Consider the following 18,989-nt stretch of genomic DNA (forward strand, 5'->3'; position numbering starts at 1 on the left):
AATTTCAAAATGTTGGTTTTCCTAAACACATTGTGGAAGAACATCGTGCTATGATGAGATTTTTACTTTTTGAAGGAAGTTATAAAACTAGCCAAAATTCACTCATGTGTGTTAAAGCTGTATGGTAAAAACGTATATTAACCATGTAAATTTTTATAAGAGTATTAAAAATTTAAATCAGGCAGAGCAAGTGTCACCAATTTTCATTGTAGCGGAAGACCAGTGGAAGTTTCTGGTGTACTAATGCTTTGCAAAATTACATAATGCTCTGATTCATAAGAATAGAAGCATAAAAATTTGGAAAGTTGCTGACTTTGTCATGTAAGTATTGATCATATCATGATATGTTGAATGCTGCAAAACTTGTTCATTATGGGTCCATGGGTTCCTAGACAATTGATTTATATTATAGTCACAATGGCATCTGAATTTGCATTTGTGTGAAACTTAAACAACAGTTTTTAGTAGACAGTAATGACATTTTTAGATTGAATAATTAACTTGTTATGATGAATTCTTCATTTTGAACTGGAATCCAAACTTCAGAATATGGATTGGATATAGCCAAGTTCACCCAATAGGGGAAAAATTCAAAATATATATATTATCAGCCATTTAGCTAATGGTGTTTGTGGGAATATAAAGGGCCAGTTTATTGCAATTATTTGATAGAATAACATATAATCAACAGTGAGTACTAGTATGACATGCTAGAAAATAAAGAAACCCTCAATAAGAACGAAAAGTTCTGCTTTTCTGTCAAAGAATGTAATTCTTCTACTCTTAATTTTTCCTAAATCTAGTCAGGGATTACATTGAAAAGTAGCTTTAGTGTCATTTTCATTGATAAATAATCATTTTTCTACAGTTATTGAATGACTCTCTTAACTAGAGGTTATAAACTGAAAAGTATGTTTAACCTTTATTGAACTTTCATTTTTTGAAGTTATATGTAGTAAAGCTCTAAATTTAAAAAAGAAGTGCTTTGTAGATGAGCAGTCTGAAGTAAAAATGTTTTTGTTTTTCACAGTTTTATTTAAATTGGATACACAGTTTTTCATAATGTGAGACACCATCCAGACTTTTCTGTTAGCATGCTACCTCAGAAAAAAGATAAAAGTAAAAATAATTTGTCTAGTGTCCACTGACAAAACCATACACCAACCAATCACATTATTTTTACTTCAGACTGCTCATCTACAAAGCACTTCTTTTTTAAATTTAGAGCTTTACTACATATAACTTCAAAAAATGAAAGTTCAATAAAGGTTAAACATACTTTTCAGTTTATAACCTCTAGTTAAGAGAGTCATTCAATAACTGTAGAAAAATGATTATTTATCAATGAAAATGACACTAAAGCTACTTTTCAATGTAATCCCTGACTAGATTTAGGAAAAATTAAGAGTAGAAGAATTACATTCTTTGACAGAAAAGCAGAACTTTTCGTTCTTATTGAGGGTTTCTTTATTTTCTAGCATGTCATACTACTCACTGTTGATTATATGTTATTCTATCAAATAATTGCAATAAAATGGCCCTTTATATTCCCACAAACACAAAGAGTGTGTTTTACCATTTAAAAATTTTTAAATATATTAAAAAATTTTTTTTTTTTTAATTTTCATACTAATTATGTTTAATGGTTAGCTTTTTTATGAAAAATTTGTTGAAGAAAGGGAGTATTTTTTTGACTGTTTTTAAGGTTCATATTTTCCTTATCTTTCTTGAAATAAATTTTTAGCTTATCGAACCATGCATAAGAGATGTATATGTTCGTCATGGGGGGCAGTATGAGTTGAAGGTTGCAGGGATTTGACAATTTTTAAACTAATTGTATGCTTTATTTTGGGATTGTTTAAAATTATATTATTACTTTTTTGGTCAAGATAATTGTATTTTTTTACATTTATGATATAAATTCTGTTAGAATACTAATTTTTGGTGTTTAATTATTATTTTTAATGGATTTCCAAAGAATTTAGAAATCACTGCTGTACCTGGTTGTGTTTATATACATATGTGAGTATGTATAAGATTTTTTTTTTATCCGCTTTACCAGATGCAAATCTTAACTGATTTTGGCAAAACTTGAAAGGATGATGTAACCATAATAGAAATAGAACCCTATTGATTTTCAATAGGGTTCTATTTTTACTAACTAATCTATTTACAGGACTCAGATTTTGGAGCAAAAAAACTGAATTTTTAGGTATGTTTTCAAGGCTAATTAAAACCGGAAATCCACCCTCCTGATGCACTTATTGCATCAGTTTTTTGTTTTTTTTTAATTTATTTATTTTTGTTTTTTTTATCAATTTCTCAATAACTACAGACAATAATGATTGTTTAACAAGTGAAATGGTCGTCTGATTTTGTACTTTAAGTAAATTTTTCTATAAACTGTTTTCTTGTTTCCTTTTTTATTTCAATTACTCTTTCTTTATTATAATAATTAAAAAAGAGTATTTCTACTTTGTTATAAAAATAACAGTTAACTAAACAGTATGTTAAACGGTATGTTTAAACAGTATGTACTGTTCAACAACAGTATGTTGTTGAAAGAAGAAAGTTGGCTTAAATACTGTTTAAACTACTCCCAATTCTAATTGTCTGTTTTTTTATTAATTATTATTTTATCATTATAATTCTTTACATTATTTAAATTTCATGTTTGGATTTTGAATACTAATTCCTCAGTATCTATTGACGATTGCTTGACAAACAAAATTGGTATCAAATTTTAAAATTTAGTTAAATTTCTTGTTGTAAATATGGTTTTTGAGATTTTTTCACCTTCTAATGTATTTCAATAACCATTAAGCATAATTTTTTCTAAAGCAGTAACATATTTTTAAAGTTAAAAATAATTATTTTTCATGTGCTCATTCATAAGATGTAAATAAAGATTTTGATTCCTTATTTGTGAAAATTCAGAATTTTTAAATATAAAATCAATATTCAAATAATATTTATTTATTTAATCTATCTTAATCTACTTAATCTAATTTCTTTAATCGCACAATCTTCTCACTGTGTTCAGCCACTTATATATTTTTTTTGGCCTCTGAAAACTCAGGTGATTTTTACTGACTTGATCATTGTTTTGTTATTGTTTAATAACCATAGTCCCAACTTTTTTTTTTTTGTTAAAGAGGAGGAATCCCATTTACTGACACTTAAGCAGTGTCGGGCTCGCTAACAGGTGCCGCACGATGTTATTAATATGCGTATGTAAACCTGCGCACTACTGACTAAACCGCCACCCCTGGCTACCACCCTTCCTGGAACCGCTAACAAAGCATTCCTTCTGGAAGGGGGGTTACACGCCCACTCACACATTCATACGTCATAGTGCAATATCAACATAAACACATCAATTACAGCAAAACAACAGCAAACAAGAAACATCAAGATACAGAAACAGATTATGAAAACTACATACTACACACAAAGAAGAAAGTCACACAATATCTGTGGACGCCAACAGATACGGGATCGGGGTGTCCGCGGCCTCTTCATGTCAAGGCGACCCCCACATGTATGAGGGACCCCCTAGTTGCTCACTCACGAACCTGTCTGCCCTCGCACTCTCCGACGCGACTATTGTTTCGTGACTTCTCCCATGCTTGGAGGTCCCTCATCATGATTTTAACATATGTAGTGATCGCCTTCCAGTTTTCTTTCTTTTCTATCATTATGTCCATCAGCTCCTCAGGCTGGAACATCACTTCCCTGCCTAGTACGTCAAGTAGTTCTGTCCTAGGTCCTTCATAGGGACCATAGTCCCAACTTAGAAAAATAGTGTGGATTATGTTTATAGTTGGTCCTTCAAACCATGACTGTATTAATATGACTTTCTGTTCTTCTGTAAGCTACTGAGACATAAATTTTGCAGCAATTTATTTCATATTCAAACCATCTGTTAAAATCTGTTGACAATCTTTGTAAATTTTAGTGCAAACTTTTTAAAAATTTCTGTTATTCCTAATTGTAGAACATCACTCAGATCTTGATTGTTCTTCAAGAGACAATTCCCCTCACTTAAAACTCAAAAACAACCTGTGTAGACTTGTGTTTTACTTAAAGGTCCCTCCTTAAAAGCATTTTGAAATATCATTACTGTTTCGCAGCCATTTTCCCCTAGAGGAAATAAAATTTAATGCAAACAGTTTCAACTTGATGAACACCCATCTCAAAAACTGCAGAACATGTTTAACAAGCACTGAAAAAACCAAGATGAATGCATTATGAATAATACAGAAGAATACCACTTGAATGCCATAGAATATTTTAAGCTTGCTACATCTTGCAGCAGAATTTTCAACTTTGTCTAGATTGCGCTCTGGTTACAGATTCTACTTATTTTTGGGTATTTGCTTTTATTTTAAATATGTGATATATTTTTTAACATATATTTATAACAATTTGTCTTGCATATTGTTGTCATAGAACTCTTTAGTATATATAAGATTTATATCTGATTTGCAGGCATTTTTATTTCATATAATATTTGGTAAATTTAAAACAATTTTTATTTTTCAGACTGAAGAAAATTACATCTAATATCTGCTATTTTATTTTAAGTTACCTTATTTCCATCATATAATTACTAAGAGAATTAGAAAGAGACTATGGGTTTATATTGTAAGTGACAGGAGAAATGCTTGTTACCAATTAAAAGTGATATTTAACAGTCATTTGTGTGGTTGAGAAATATAGTTTATTGTTTGATACCTGTTTAACAAAAATCAGTAAAACTTATATGTAATTATCCAGAGATGTAAAGATATCACCCAAATACACAATATACCGCTGATTTGTTATGTTCCCCCTATACGATGGCTATGTGAGCCATTCTATGGCCCACAGACCTAAAGTGTACTAAAACTGGAAACTTTTTATAATTTTATCTTAAATCCTATCGTATTTAAGTATAGTAAATTATTCTGTATACACTTATCACATTGTTTATTTTTAATTTTTCAGAACAGGCAGCTTGGAAAGATTGTAAACCAGATTACTTAATAGCATGGACAATGATTGTATCATTTTTCATTTTAGTTTTTAATTTTGTATTACTAGAAACGTAAGTATTTATATTGTATTTATGTTTTTTGTATTTGCTTTCTTTTTACATGTGTGATAATTATGGTTTTTGGTCAAAAAATAAGAATATACATACATGGTTTTTATTTTATTAATCATGTATAATTTAGCGTTCACAATGAATAAATCCCTTATTTTAAAAGAGTGATATCTTAGTTTAAATTTGACTAATTTGTTTTGTTTCTTAGGTAGTAGATACTATTTTTCCAGAATTCCTAGGTTATTGCTAAAGATTACAGAAATTTTCTAAATAATATCTCTAATCTTAATGAATATATTTTGATTTTGTTAATCACTAGAACAGTTTCAGAATGTTTTTCATCATTGTTCAGATAGTGCATTTCTGCTGCTGGATTGTGCAAAAAGTAGTGAAATCTTTTTATAACTAATTACCTTCTAGTGCAGTGTATATATATATATATATACACACACACACACACACACATACACACACGAGGTCTGTAAATAAAGTAATGAGACTGTTGAGAAAAATTTTTATTTACAATCCACAATACATAGACTCTATCACTTTCGAAATAGTTTCTTTGGGAAGCCACACAACGCTTCAAATGGTTTTCCCACTCTTCATAGCAGTGTTGGAACTCGGAAACCAGAATATCCTTCAGATGGTCAGTTACATTTTTAAAAAATGTTTTCTGCTCTTCCAAAATGGTGTCTTTTGAGGTGTTTTTTTAAAGTCTGGAATAGGACAAAGTCACAGGGACTCAATTCAGGTGAATAAGGTGGTTGAGGAACTACAGGAATCTTTCTTTTCCAAAAACTCGTTAATTGAGAGTGCAATGTGACAAGGGTGCACTGTCATGATGCAGCATCCAGTTATCTTTGATGGCTGATCTCATGTGGGCAACTCTTCTCCGCAGTCTTTCAAAAATTTCTTGGTAAACATATTATTGATTTACAGTCTGTCCTGTAGGCAAAAACTACTTATGGACAATGCCATTACTATTGAAGAAACAAATTAGCATGGTTTTGATTTATGATTTGCTCATTTTTGCTTTCTTGGGATATGGTGAGTTTGAAGTGTGCAACTCCTTGCTCTGGCGTTTTTTTCTGGGTTGTACTCAAATATCCAAGATTCATCACCAGTAATAACATTTTTTAGAAAATCAGCATCGGTTTCAATTTATTCTAGAAGATTACGGCACACTTCCACCCTGTTGTTTTTCTGTTCAACAGTTTTTGTGGGACCAATTTTGCACAAACCTTTTTCATGTCCAATTCGTTTGTCAAAATTTGATGGACTGTGGTATGGTTCAGATTCAATTGTTCTACAGTCATTCTGACAGTTAATCACTGGTCATACCGTATCAAGTCTCTGATTTGCTCAATATTGTTGTTACATTTTGATGTTAACAGTCTTTCAGAGCATGGATCATCTGCAACTGAATCCCAGCCATCTGAAAATGCTTTAAACCATCTAAAAACTTGCACTTATGACAGTCTTCTCTGTATTCCCTTTTCAATTTTGATAAAGTTTCAATAGCATTCTCACCGAGTTTAACGCAAAACTTGATTGCACAACGTTGCCCATAATTAATATCACTCATTTTTATAATGCACAACAAAAACTCGTTTCACGAAAAGATTGTTTACGTTTCACGTGGCAACAGTAGACTAAAAATATTAATATCTAATATAAATCGGCTGTTAATATAACCACATGTTTACTAGCAACCTTACAGTGTTGGCACTTTGGCTGCCAAAAAAAAACTAGTTTCATTACTTTATTTACAGACCTTGTGTATATATATATATATATATATATATATATATGTAAAAGGATATTGTACAAAAATAAAGAATAAATAATTGAAATATTTTTACTGTCATTTTTTTAAAGTTTATTCTATGTAATATAACAGTTAATTAATTAATGAATAGTTTTTCATATATTTTTTGTACTTTTAATGTTTACATACTGAACTATACTTATTTATTTTCTGTTACTGTATTGGGAATGAATATTGGAGAAATTTGAATCTTAAAATTTCTATAAAGAAAGTGTGTATTGAAAGTGTAATTCCATTCTTACAAGCACAAACTAAAGGATTTCAGAAAATTTAATCATCTGAAATTATTATACAGCTTGATGAATATTAGAATAAAGCACTGAGAAAAAAAAATATTGAAAAAATTAGTAAAACAGATCCCCAATTTGAAGAATAAAAATGATTATAAAGATATGACTTTCAAATTTTAGTTTATTCGTTTAGTGCAGTTTTTAAATTCATTTTTATATTTAGTGAACAAAATTTCTCTAATAACAAGACTGTTATGATTTATGTATATATATGTTCGTTATACATGCTCTCCATGGTAGACGTATTTTTCATTTACTTGTCCATGTATATATATATATATATATATATACATGGTCAAAAATTATTTACACTTTTCGTTTACAATTTATTTACATAAAGGTAGAGGTTCAACATGTACATTAATTTTCTATATAGTCAACTCCCTTATCAATGCACTTGGTCCAGCGGTCCACAAGCTTGTGTATTCCTTCCAAGAAGAAGGTCTTCAATTGGTTGTAAATCTCTTTTATACTGCTTTCTGCATGTCTAAGTCTCGGGAAAATTGATGACCTCTCAAGGCATACTTGTATGATCCAAATAGATGAAAGTTGGAGGGAGCAAGATGTGGGTTTTAAGGAGGGTGTTCCAGTATCTCAAAATTCAGGTTGTTGATGGTTTGAACAGTGTAGTGAGCCATGTATGGGTGAATGTTGTCATACAACACTGTCTTGGCTTACTGTGAGATAATTTGATGACCAGAACCATCACTGATATTCAAAGAAGATGCATGTCATCAATCAGTAACTTGCCTATTAACCAGAACCATGTCTCGAGCTTGCTAAATCTTTTCATCCATGGTCTAGGTAATGGGCATCCTTCTCCCTTTTCATGCGTTACACTCATCTGGTCACTTTTAAACTTCTCAATCCATGACAATTTTAGCACTGTGACAATAAAGCACTGTCCCAAAAGTGATAAGTCTACAATGAAGTTCAGCCGTTTTCACACCCTCCAACCAGAGAAATTGGATCGCTGCTCATTGATCCTTTTTGGTGCAAATAGCTAGCAGAGTGGACATGTTTACACTGTAATAGCTGGAAGGCAAATGATGCAATCGTGATCAATTTTCACACACATCACCACAATTATACAACTCTAAGCATGCATGCACAGAAGGCAGTATGATAACCTTGAAGGTGTGTTATGATGATAAGTTTTGACTTGCCCTTTGTATATATATATCTTTTTTTTTTAAATAATATCATTATTGCTTCAAGACATATTCCAAATATTTGAAGTTGGAATAACTTCAAAAAAGATTAATTTATTAACAACGGTTTTCTTCACAAAATAGGTATGAGTTTCTTAAGAAATAAAATTTTAGGAATGTTCTAAGTATTATTTAAACAATTCATATTCCAAGTAATTTTGCTCAACACATTTGTAAGTGACCTTTAGAAAATTTTGTTCATATATTTAAATGCATCAGATTGAATTTACTTTTGTTATTTGTTTGTAAAATGTAGTAGTTTGCTGAATAAACTTTTTTCTTTTCTCAGATTAGGAACATCATTGTCCATGGACCAGTTTGCATGGTCTAAATCAGAGGCTGTAAAATATATGGGTTTATTACTATCCGTTGGTTCACTCTTTGCATGTTTAACTTTTGCTGTTATTGGACCATTGTGTAAAAGGTACAATCGTTTTAATTCTTTTTATCAGTTATTTCATTTTGAAATGACAGTTAATTTAAACAATTTGTTGAAATCAATTCTCTTTTATAAGATGAAAGCTATTCATAAAAATTTATTTCTAAAAGATTTCTAGTAACAGGACTGAAATGATTTATCTTCTCATTACAGTGTATTTTTAGCAGCAGACTTAACTTACTTTAGCTTCATTTTACACAAAAGGATGCATACCAGAATCTTCTCTTGAACTGCATGGATTCAGCTACATAATCCCCTAATGTAAAATACCATTATATGAATAATACCCTTCCTGAAAAGATTAATATACATTTTTTGAGATTATTAATCATTTAAAAAAAAAATGTGTCATATTAACTTTTAAGTAATTGCAATCTTATTCATTTTGTGTGCAATTTCAATGTCTGATAACATATTACATTGTTTCTAATGTTTATTACTAGTTTTATACAGCTTCAATTATAAATAGCTAAGTTTGTTTTCGTAATTTCATTGTCCACATTATGAGATTCATTTTTTAATTTATATTGTTACATTTTGTTTTTGCAGTGTAATTGTAATTAGACTTTATCTTATAATTCATTTTAAATAAAATTATCTGAAATTTGAAATAAACTTATAGAATAAAAAGAGTTTATTTTTAATAAAAATGTAAAATCAATTTTGGATTTAAGACTGTTGTGACATCTAATTGTGCACCTACCCTTTTGATTGCAATTGACTTGATCAAAATGTCAAAAAAATCCGAAATTCAAAATAATTGGATTTTGGACTTTTTCTTAACTGCAGTAATAAGCCTCATTGAGAGATTTTCAACGATATATCATAAGTGATACTTACTTTCATTGGTTCCAGAGTTATAACCAAATAAAACTTTAATTAATGAAATATTTTGATCTTACAAGGAGAAGACAAGATCGGTTTGAATTCGACTCATTTCCATTTTTTAATTTTTTTTTTTTAATTTAAATATATTGATTTATTAATAATTATTAACCTGTGATTGTAAAAAAAAATTACTGTAAATAATTAATAACAATAAAAAATATAAAAAATGAAAAAATCAGAAGTTATTAGTAAAATAAAATTTTATGTACCTTAAAAATGTGTATATGTAATTTAATAGGCGTACAAGAAAGTCATTAGGTATCCACATCAGATTTTTTTATCATGTGACACTTGTAATACAATATACAAAATTACTAATGTGAACTAGTATTTACATCCGTCAGTTTCGTCATTGATGAAACCACATATAATGCAGACAAGACTAATGTTCTATTCTTCAACTAATAGACACTATATATTATAACTTAATCTTTGACTGTATGAAATCATATCATATTGGAAAGAATTCCCTACGTAATATAAAAATTATAATCTAGTTGTAAGTTAAGTATAGTGATTTATGAATATTTAAAAAATATGTACTTGTATTATAAATTAAATGTTTCCAAACAATAGCTCAAGAGTACATTTGCTTTAGGTTTAACAATTTCATTTTTTATTAAAATATTTTGAATATTAGAACAGAAAGGCACTTAACCATCTGAGCACTACAACATATGATGCTAGTGGTTGAATCTTGTTATAAAAATTAGAGCTTGTTAATGTTTAAAAAAGCTGGGTTCTTATTAAAATATCACTTGTTTTTATAAAATTTCTATTCAAAAGTTATGGGTCATAACTTTTACAAATCAAAATTTATACAAATCAAAAGTTATTGATAATTATAATTACAGTAAGTTATTGATTGAATAATTGCAAAGAGAAAAATTGTATTACAAATAATGGTACTTTACAGGTTCAATGATGCCCGTGTGCTTCAATGGGGTGGATTTTTACTCATGGTTGTAGGAAGATCATTATATATTCCATACAGCAATGTGTATCCACTTATGGCTCCACTTAATTTTGGTAATTATTTGTCATTAAGTTTTTTCCATATTTGTGCTGTTTACTTGCAGTTGAAAGAAACAAATTTTTGTGAAACATTACCCCCTCATTTTTTATTTGTTTTTTGGGGTTCCTGGATCCTGAAACTTTGAAAAATGCTAATAAAATAGGTAATAAATCAAGCAGTCATTTAAATATTGCTATATTTTTAAATAGAGCCAGGCTGTCGTTTCACTGCACCTAATCCAAGCAGTGATGATGCAAGTTAAGCAAAATTAGATCCTACCTCAGAACTAATAATATACTATTTTGTTAAAAATAATTTCTCTTTTCACATTTTGCTTATAATTGTGGCATTAAGTAGTGTTGAAGCACATCCAGATAATTAATGCCATTTACATTTGTTTCAGTAAAAGAAATGACTGTACATTTTGGAAGAACTTAAGCACTAATCATTTTTTGTTTGGCAAGTCCTGTAAGTGTTCAATTATCTCGTCTGGATTGCCTACAGCCTATATCTTAACATTAAAATGATTTACCGTAACACTCAGATTAAAAATAGGTTTGTGTTATTAAATACAGTTTTATAAATTAAATTAAATTTAACAAAAGGAACTAAGCAAAATATGTTAGTTATGTTATGTTAGTTTATGATTTTCACAAAATTATTTAAAAAAAACAACAGCTGTTTTGGTACGCAATACCTTTATCAGGTGTTATAGACAGAACACTAAAAAATAAATAAATTATTTTAGTACTAAAAATCCTTTAGTTCCAATTAAAAGAATATAGAAACCAATCTGGCTCACGCTAGTTTGAAGCATTTCTCAATTCATAATGCAGTCATTTGTACATTAAGTAATAAACATAGTACAATTCTCATTGAATTTAAAAAACAAGTTGCACCATCTACTTTGCAGTTTGGATAGTTATAATGACAACTTTCATCCTTCATTGGACTATAGGTTTACCGGTACTGAAGGGAATGGGTAGCAGATCTCGATATGTAATGAGATAACGAAATGCCACCACCAATGTATATTGCCGGTGGCTATTACAAATGGACTGTGTTTCTGTGGCATCCAGTTTATTTTTAACAGTTAGCAAAAGTTGTTTTAGAACAACGTTCAAATGAAGGCCTGTTCTCTTCATTTCAAAGAAATGAATGCCTGTTCAGTTTTCATTCAAAGAAAACTTTGTTTTAAAATACTTAAGTAACATTTTAAATGCTCTCTTAGTATCATTATGTACAGATAAAAATGTTTTCCAAAAATGAGTTTTAAATGGACTCAGTCTTTCCAAATTCTAACAAGGTTACTCAAATAATTTTCATAAATCTCTACCAAGAATTTAGGAAAGAGAACTCAATTAAATGTAGTAGTTTTCTTCATCTGGTTGCTAATAGAGTGTAGTTCCTCTATCACAAGTAAAAGAATTATACTTTTGTGCTTCAAACATTTATATAACAAAACTGATGTAGTCAGCCAGGTTCTGGGTAAGCTTTAGTTACATAGCCACATAACTGCAATAAAAATATATAAATCCAGTCTTATTATTATTTATTTATTAATATTTTACTGTACTTTTTACTCATTTACAGGGAATATATCATTAGATGAAATAAGAGGTTGTCCAGCTTCTCAAGAGTGGTGCACTTACACCCCTGCCATGACTGTAGAACAATTTTTTTTTGGATTTGCTTTGACTGCAATCGGTTATCCTATTGGTGTTACACTTATACAAACAATTTTCTCAAAAATACTCGGCCCACGACCACAGGTAGGCTGTTACATTTTTTAAATATATACATATATATACTGTTTTTGTCTTCAGTCACGTGACTGATGTGATCCAGCTCTCCAAGATTCCCTATCTAGAGCCAGTGATTTCATTTCGGTATACTCCCTATATCCTACATCCCTAACAATTTGTTTTATATATTCCAAAAGTTGCCTGCCTGCCTGCCTGCACAATTTTTCCCTTCTATCTGTCCCTCATATTTAAAGCGACTATTCCAGGATGCCTTAATATGTCGCCTATTAACTAAGTCTGTCTCTTCCTTTAACTATATTTTTCCAAATGCTTCTTTCTTCATCAATTTGCCGCAACACCTCTTCATTTGTCACTTTATCCACCCATTTGATTCTTAACATTCTTCTACAGCACCACATTTCAAAAGCTTCTAATCTTTTCTTCTCAGGTACTCCAATCATCCAAGTTTCACTTCCATATAAATCTACGCTCCAAACATATACTTTTAAAAATGTTTTCCTGACGTTTAAATTAATTTTTGATGCAACCAAATTATATTTCTGACTGAAGGCTTGTTTCGCCTATGCTATTCAGGATTTTATATCACTCCTGCTTCATCCATCTTTAGTAATTCTACTTCCCAAATAACAAAATTCTTCTACCTCCGTAATCTTTTTTCTTCCTATTTTTATATTCAGTGGTCCATCTACATTATTTCTACTACATTAAATTATTTTCATTTTGTTCTTATTTATTTTCATGTGGTAGTTCTTGTGTAGGACTTCATCCATGACGTTCATTGTTTCTTCTAAATCTTTTTTACTCTCAGCTAGAATTACTATATCATCAGCAAATCGTAGCATCTTTATCTTTTCACCTTGTACTGTTACTCTGGATCTAAATTGTTCTTTAACTGCTAGTTCTATGTAAAGATTAAAAAGTAACGGGGATAGGGAACGTCCTTGTCGGACTCCTTTTTATATTACGGCTTCATTCTTCTGTTCTTTGATGATTACTGTTTCAGTTTGATTCCTGTAAACGTTAGCGATTTTTCTTCTATCTCTATACTTGAACCCTACATTTTTTAAATTGTTGAAAATTTTATTCAAGTCTACGTTATCAAATCCCTTTTCTAAGTCTATAAATGCTATGGTGGTTTGTTTTTCTTTAAACTTCCTTCTACTATTTATCTGAGCACTAAAATTGCTTCCTTTGTCCCTATACTTTTCCTGAAACCAAATTGGTCTTCTCCTAACACTTCTTCCACTGTCCTTTCAATTCTTTTGTAAAAAATTCTAGTTAAGATTTTTGATGCATGACTAGTTATGCTAATTGTTCTGTATATTTCACATTTATCTGCTCCTGCTTTCTATCATGACTACAACACTCTTTTTGAAGTTTGACAGAACTTCCTCTTTTTGGAAATATTACACACCAGTTTGTATAATCTATCTATCGCTTCTTCTGCACAGTAATTCTGTAGGTATTCCGTCTTCCAGGATCCTTTCTGCCATTCAAATCTTTTAATGCTCTCTTAAATCAGATCTCAGTATTGTTTCTCCCCTTTCATTCTCTTCGACTTCCTCTTCTTCCTCTGTAACACCATTTTCTAATTCATTTCCACCGTATAACCCTTCAATATATTTCACCCTCCTATCAACCTTTCCTTTCGTAATACAAATCAGTACCATCTTTTTTAACACATTATTAGTTTTTAATTTATATACTACAAAATTTTCCTTAACTTTCCTGTATGCTCTAAATTCCACCAAAATTCATCGGACACCTTTTCTTCAGGTTTTTAGACCCCAATCTACATTTCAGTATCACCAAATTATCGTCACTGTCAATGTCTGCTCCAGAATAAAGCTTTTCAGTCGATAAGTTGATTTCTAAAGCTTTGCTTAACCATGATATAATCTATCTGATACCTTGCAGTATCAGCTGGCTTTTCCCTTGTGTATATTCTTCTGTTATGGTTTTTAAACCGGTTGTTGGCAATTATTAAATTATACTTCGTGCAAAACTCAATAAGTCGGTACACTTTTTCATTTCTTTTGTCCAGCCCATATTCACCCACAATATTTCCTTCCTTACCTTTTCCAATGCTTGCATTCCAATCTCCAACTATTAATAAATTTTCATTCCCTTTTATGTGTTTAATTCCTTCATCAATTTCTTCGTATACTTACCCTACCTCATTATCATCATCATCATGGGCACTTGTAGGCATATAGACGTTAACAATTGTTGTTGCCTTAGGTTTTGATTTTATTCTTATTACTATGATTCTGTCGCTATGCATTTTAAAATACTCTACTCTCTTCCCTATCTTCTTGTTCTTTACGATACCTACTCTTGCCTGCCTGCCTTTTATTTGAAGCTGTGTTAATTATTTTAAAATCACTTGACCAAAAATTGTTTTCCTCTTCCCACCAAACTTCACTAATCCTTACTACATCTACATTTAATCTATCCATTTCCCTCTTTAAATTTTCTAACCTAATAACCTTTTTTAGACTTCTAACATCCCACGCTCCGACTTGTAGAATCTTATTTTTTAATTTTCTGGTGACTTCTTCCTTATTAGTCCCCACCCAGAGATCTGAACGGGGGACTAGTTTAGCTCCAGAATATTTACCAAGGATGGTGCCTCCATTTTTGTAAAAAGAAAATGCAGAGAGTTACACTTTCTTGGAAAAAAGCAGCTGTAGTTTTCCATTGCTTTCAGCTGCGCAGTACTCAGAAGATAGAGTGATGTTCATATGACCGTTTAAATCCTCCTGACCTATGCCCTTAACAACTACTGAAAGAGCTGCTGCCCTCTTTCAGGAATCATTCCTTAGTCTTGCTCTCAACAGATCAAAGATGCAACATGGTTGCATCTTTGGTCCAGCTACTCTGTATCACTGAGCACTGAAGCCCCATCACCATCGGCAAGGTCTCATGATTCATAGAGGGAGACACATACGAGATGCAACAATAAAGTAATGAGACTGATGCGAAAAAAAATGTTGCTTACCGTTTTAGTCATGTTTAGTGTTGTCTCCTTCAAAGTAGTTCCCCTCTGATTGCACACACTTATTCCAGCGCTTCTGCCAATGATGGTAACATTTCTGGAACTCATCTTCTATAATATCCTCCAAGACCCTCGTCACAGCTTTTTGAACATCTTGTGTTGTTTGAAAATAGTGTCCCTTGACCGCCATTTTGACTCTTGGAAATAGAAAAAGTCGCACAGAGCGATATCTGGTGAATAAGGTGGCTGTGGTAGTACTGAAATTTGTTTTGAGGTTAAAAATTGCTGTACTGACAGAGCAGTATGGGATGGCGCATTATCGTGATGCAGAATCCAATTATCAGCAATGTTGGCACGGACACGAAGAACTCGTTCACGAAGTCTTTCTAAAATTTCTTTATAGAAATATTGGTTAACTGTTTGTCCAGGAGGCACCCACTCTTTATGAACAATTCCCTTGGAATCGAAGAAGCACACAAGCATGCATTTCACTTTTGTCTTTGACATGCGAGCTTTATTTGGTCCGAGTGATCCCCTTGAGCACCATTGCGAACTTTAGTGTTTTGTCTCTGGATCGTATTGAAAAAACCAACCTTCATCACCAGTGATAACATGGCTCAACAAATCTGGATTGATTTCTGTTTGCTGTAACAGATCAACCGCCACATTTTTCCGTGTTTCTCACTGTTGTGTGAAATTTTTGGGGACCATTTTTGCACAAATCTTTCTCTTACCAAGATCTTCAGTTAATATTAGACGAACTGTTTCTCGATTGATGTTGAGTTCTTCTCCAATCATTTTCACAGATAATCTTCGATCAGATCGTACGATTTCACGCACCCTGGTCAAGTTGGCATCTGTCCGTGAGGTTGAAGGTCGTCCACTGCGGTCTTCATCTTCAACATTCGTTCTGCCTTCACTAAAAATTTTATGCCACCAAAGAACTTGAGCTCTTGACATAACCTCCTCTCCAAAAGCCTTCTGAAGCTTACCATAAGTTGTCGTCGCGTTTTCACCCAATTTAACGCAAAAAGAAATGGCATACCGTTGTGCAATATTTTGCGGTTTCATTTCTGTGACGAGAGACACAAACACGTGTTCACTTATTACAGCACAACTCACGACTGAGCAGTTGCATCAATGTGCTGCTTGGGAAGTAGCTTGTAGACCAAGGTCAAAGATGGTGTGCCTACACAAGCTGCAGGGTTGCCACATCTTGCAAAGAAAAATCAGTCTCATTACTTTATTGTCGCACCTCGTATATATATGTATATATATATATATATATAACTTTCTGAAACATTCAAATCATTCATCACTTTGAAGAAATAATCTGTATTTATGTTTTCAATTGAATAAAAAAAAAAATAATAAAAAAAATTTACTTTTATTATTGTAAAATACTGAATATTTAATATATGAATTCTAATATGAAGTCAAACAACAGTAGGGACTCTGTTTGACTCAACGCTAGCATCATGACAAACAGTCAGATGTAAAACAATCAAAACTTAATGGATTTGGTGATGTTTGATGAAGTCTGGATGATGGATGAGTTGATGTTGTTGGTTGGTATGTGGTAATAAAGAACTTATTTATATGAGATACTATAATGTATTCTGTGGTTCAAAATGGCAACTTAAGATATGTAAATGCAAACTATTTGGTAAAATATAGTCAGCAAATAAACAAACATCAAATGCAACCCTTGATCATTCTGTTGGTAAACTTATGCTGATAATTAAAGAAGTCAAAGAACTTTTATGAGAATATAACAGAAAATGTTGAAGAATGAATTAATAATGAAAGAAATTAATGATAGAAATCTTTCACACATAAAGGATAACTTGTATTAAAAAGAACAGGAAAGAGGGATGAATAAAACTATAAATAAACAAATTATATAGAGCTGTTTGAAACTCTTACTATTAAATTTAGTTAAGTTTATCAAAAAGTACTCCAGAACTAGTTCACTCTTATATTCATTAACCGAGTTTTCTGCTTTTATAGGAGTTTATTGTGAAACAAGTTCTCTATTATCTGAGGTTTACTTATAAATTACCTTTTTTTGTATTAATTCTATTTTACAAGGTTTTATATAAACTGTAATAGTTGTAAATAATCATTCAGATACAAGATTTGATGGAAAAGAATACGTGGAATTTTAGTTTTTCTCAAAAAATCTTTATTTATTCATTAATGTTGATTTTGTCTCTTTCAAAGAACTGCTTTTCAGATATAATACATTTGTGCCAGTGCTTTTTCCAACCTTCGAAACACCTCTGGAACACAGTTTCTGGTATAGCATTTAGCTCCTTTAATGATTCTATCTGTATCTCTTCAATGTTGGCAAATCTTTGTCTTTCATGGTTCTTCTCAGCTTTGGGAATAGGAAGAAGTCATAAGGGGCCATGTCCAGCAAATATAGAAGCTGAGGCATCATAATGGTGATGTGTTTGGCCAAAAATTCATGAAAAAGCAGTGAAGTGTAAGCAGGTACATTATATTATTGTGGTGCAATTACATGAATTGTTTCACCACAAATCCAGGTGTTTTTGCACGTGTGGTGGTGCAAATTGCATCACCCAAACGGTGTAGAAATTCCAGCAAATAATCCTTATTGATTCTGATAGTGATTGGCAATTGTCCATAATCATTTTCTTCACTTTTTCGACATTGTCATCGGTTGTTGATGTGCAGGGTTGTCCAGGGAGCTAATCATCTTCAATGTCTTCACGATCCTGTTGAAAACGTTTGTACCATTTGTAAACACTTGTTTTATTCATAGAATTACAAAGCAATTCAACAATTCCAACATGTGTCTGCACTGTATTCCATTCTTAGCTTTAATTTTAATTCTTTGTTCCCTTTTTTCCACAAGTTAAAAATCGCCAACTTTATCAAAATATGTGTATCATTTTTGAAAGCCAACAATAAACTAAGCATCCAATACGGCTACCTACATACATTACGGCTACACATGGAGTAGTATGTAGTACGGCTACATACATTAGGGACAAGTGTACACACAAAAAAAACAATTGTGACAATTTGACTTACACAGCCTGGGAAATTTAAATAATAATGCATATTTTTTATCAAATCTCGTACGTTCCAGAAATAACTGTTCCTAAAATAGTTAAACCCAACTTGGTTTATTAATAATGTGATATTAACTCATTTTCAGAATTTTCTGACTTAATGAGACTAGAAGATTTTTAATGATAATATTAATCTAGTGATTATTATTATAATGATTTTCATTGTTATTTGAAGGCAGTAGCATCTGGTAACTTTCTGAATGCACATTATAAAATAGTATTATTTGTAATTTTCCTGTCTTTGTATAATTTCAATAATGAATATTGTTTGAAATCATCATCCTTCATTGTCCTCCTTTTTGAGGTTTACTTTTACAGAAGAAATAAAATCTAAAATATTGTTTTTATTACAACTATTTTT

The 18,989-nt window shown here is 31.1% G+C and overlaps 1 protein-coding gene across 2 annotated transcripts in view; it reads left to right on the top strand.

Annotated features, from left to right (window-relative positions):
- Cln7 (CLN7/MFS domain-containing 8) overlaps positions 1–18,989 on the top strand; it is a 129,586-nt gene that overhangs the window by 103,701 nt on the left and 6,896 nt on the right. For both annotated transcript variants that reach the window (XM_075370195.1, XM_075370193.1), the window contains exons 6-9: positions 4,990–5,089; positions 8,711–8,845; positions 10,665–10,777; positions 12,357–12,535. In XM_075370195.1, coding sequence (XP_075226310.1) covers positions 4,990–5,089; positions 8,711–8,845; positions 10,665–10,777; positions 12,357–12,535 — 527 coding nt within the window. The remainder of the gene's footprint in view (positions 1–4,989; positions 5,090–8,710; positions 8,846–10,664; positions 10,778–12,356; positions 12,536–18,989) is intronic.

Source organism: Lycorma delicatula, chromosome 7, assembly GCF_047948215.1.
Source record: "Lycorma delicatula isolate Av1 chromosome 7, ASM4794821v1, whole genome shotgun sequence".
Taxonomy (NCBI): domain Eukaryota; kingdom Metazoa; phylum Arthropoda; class Insecta; order Hemiptera; family Fulgoridae; genus Lycorma; species Lycorma delicatula.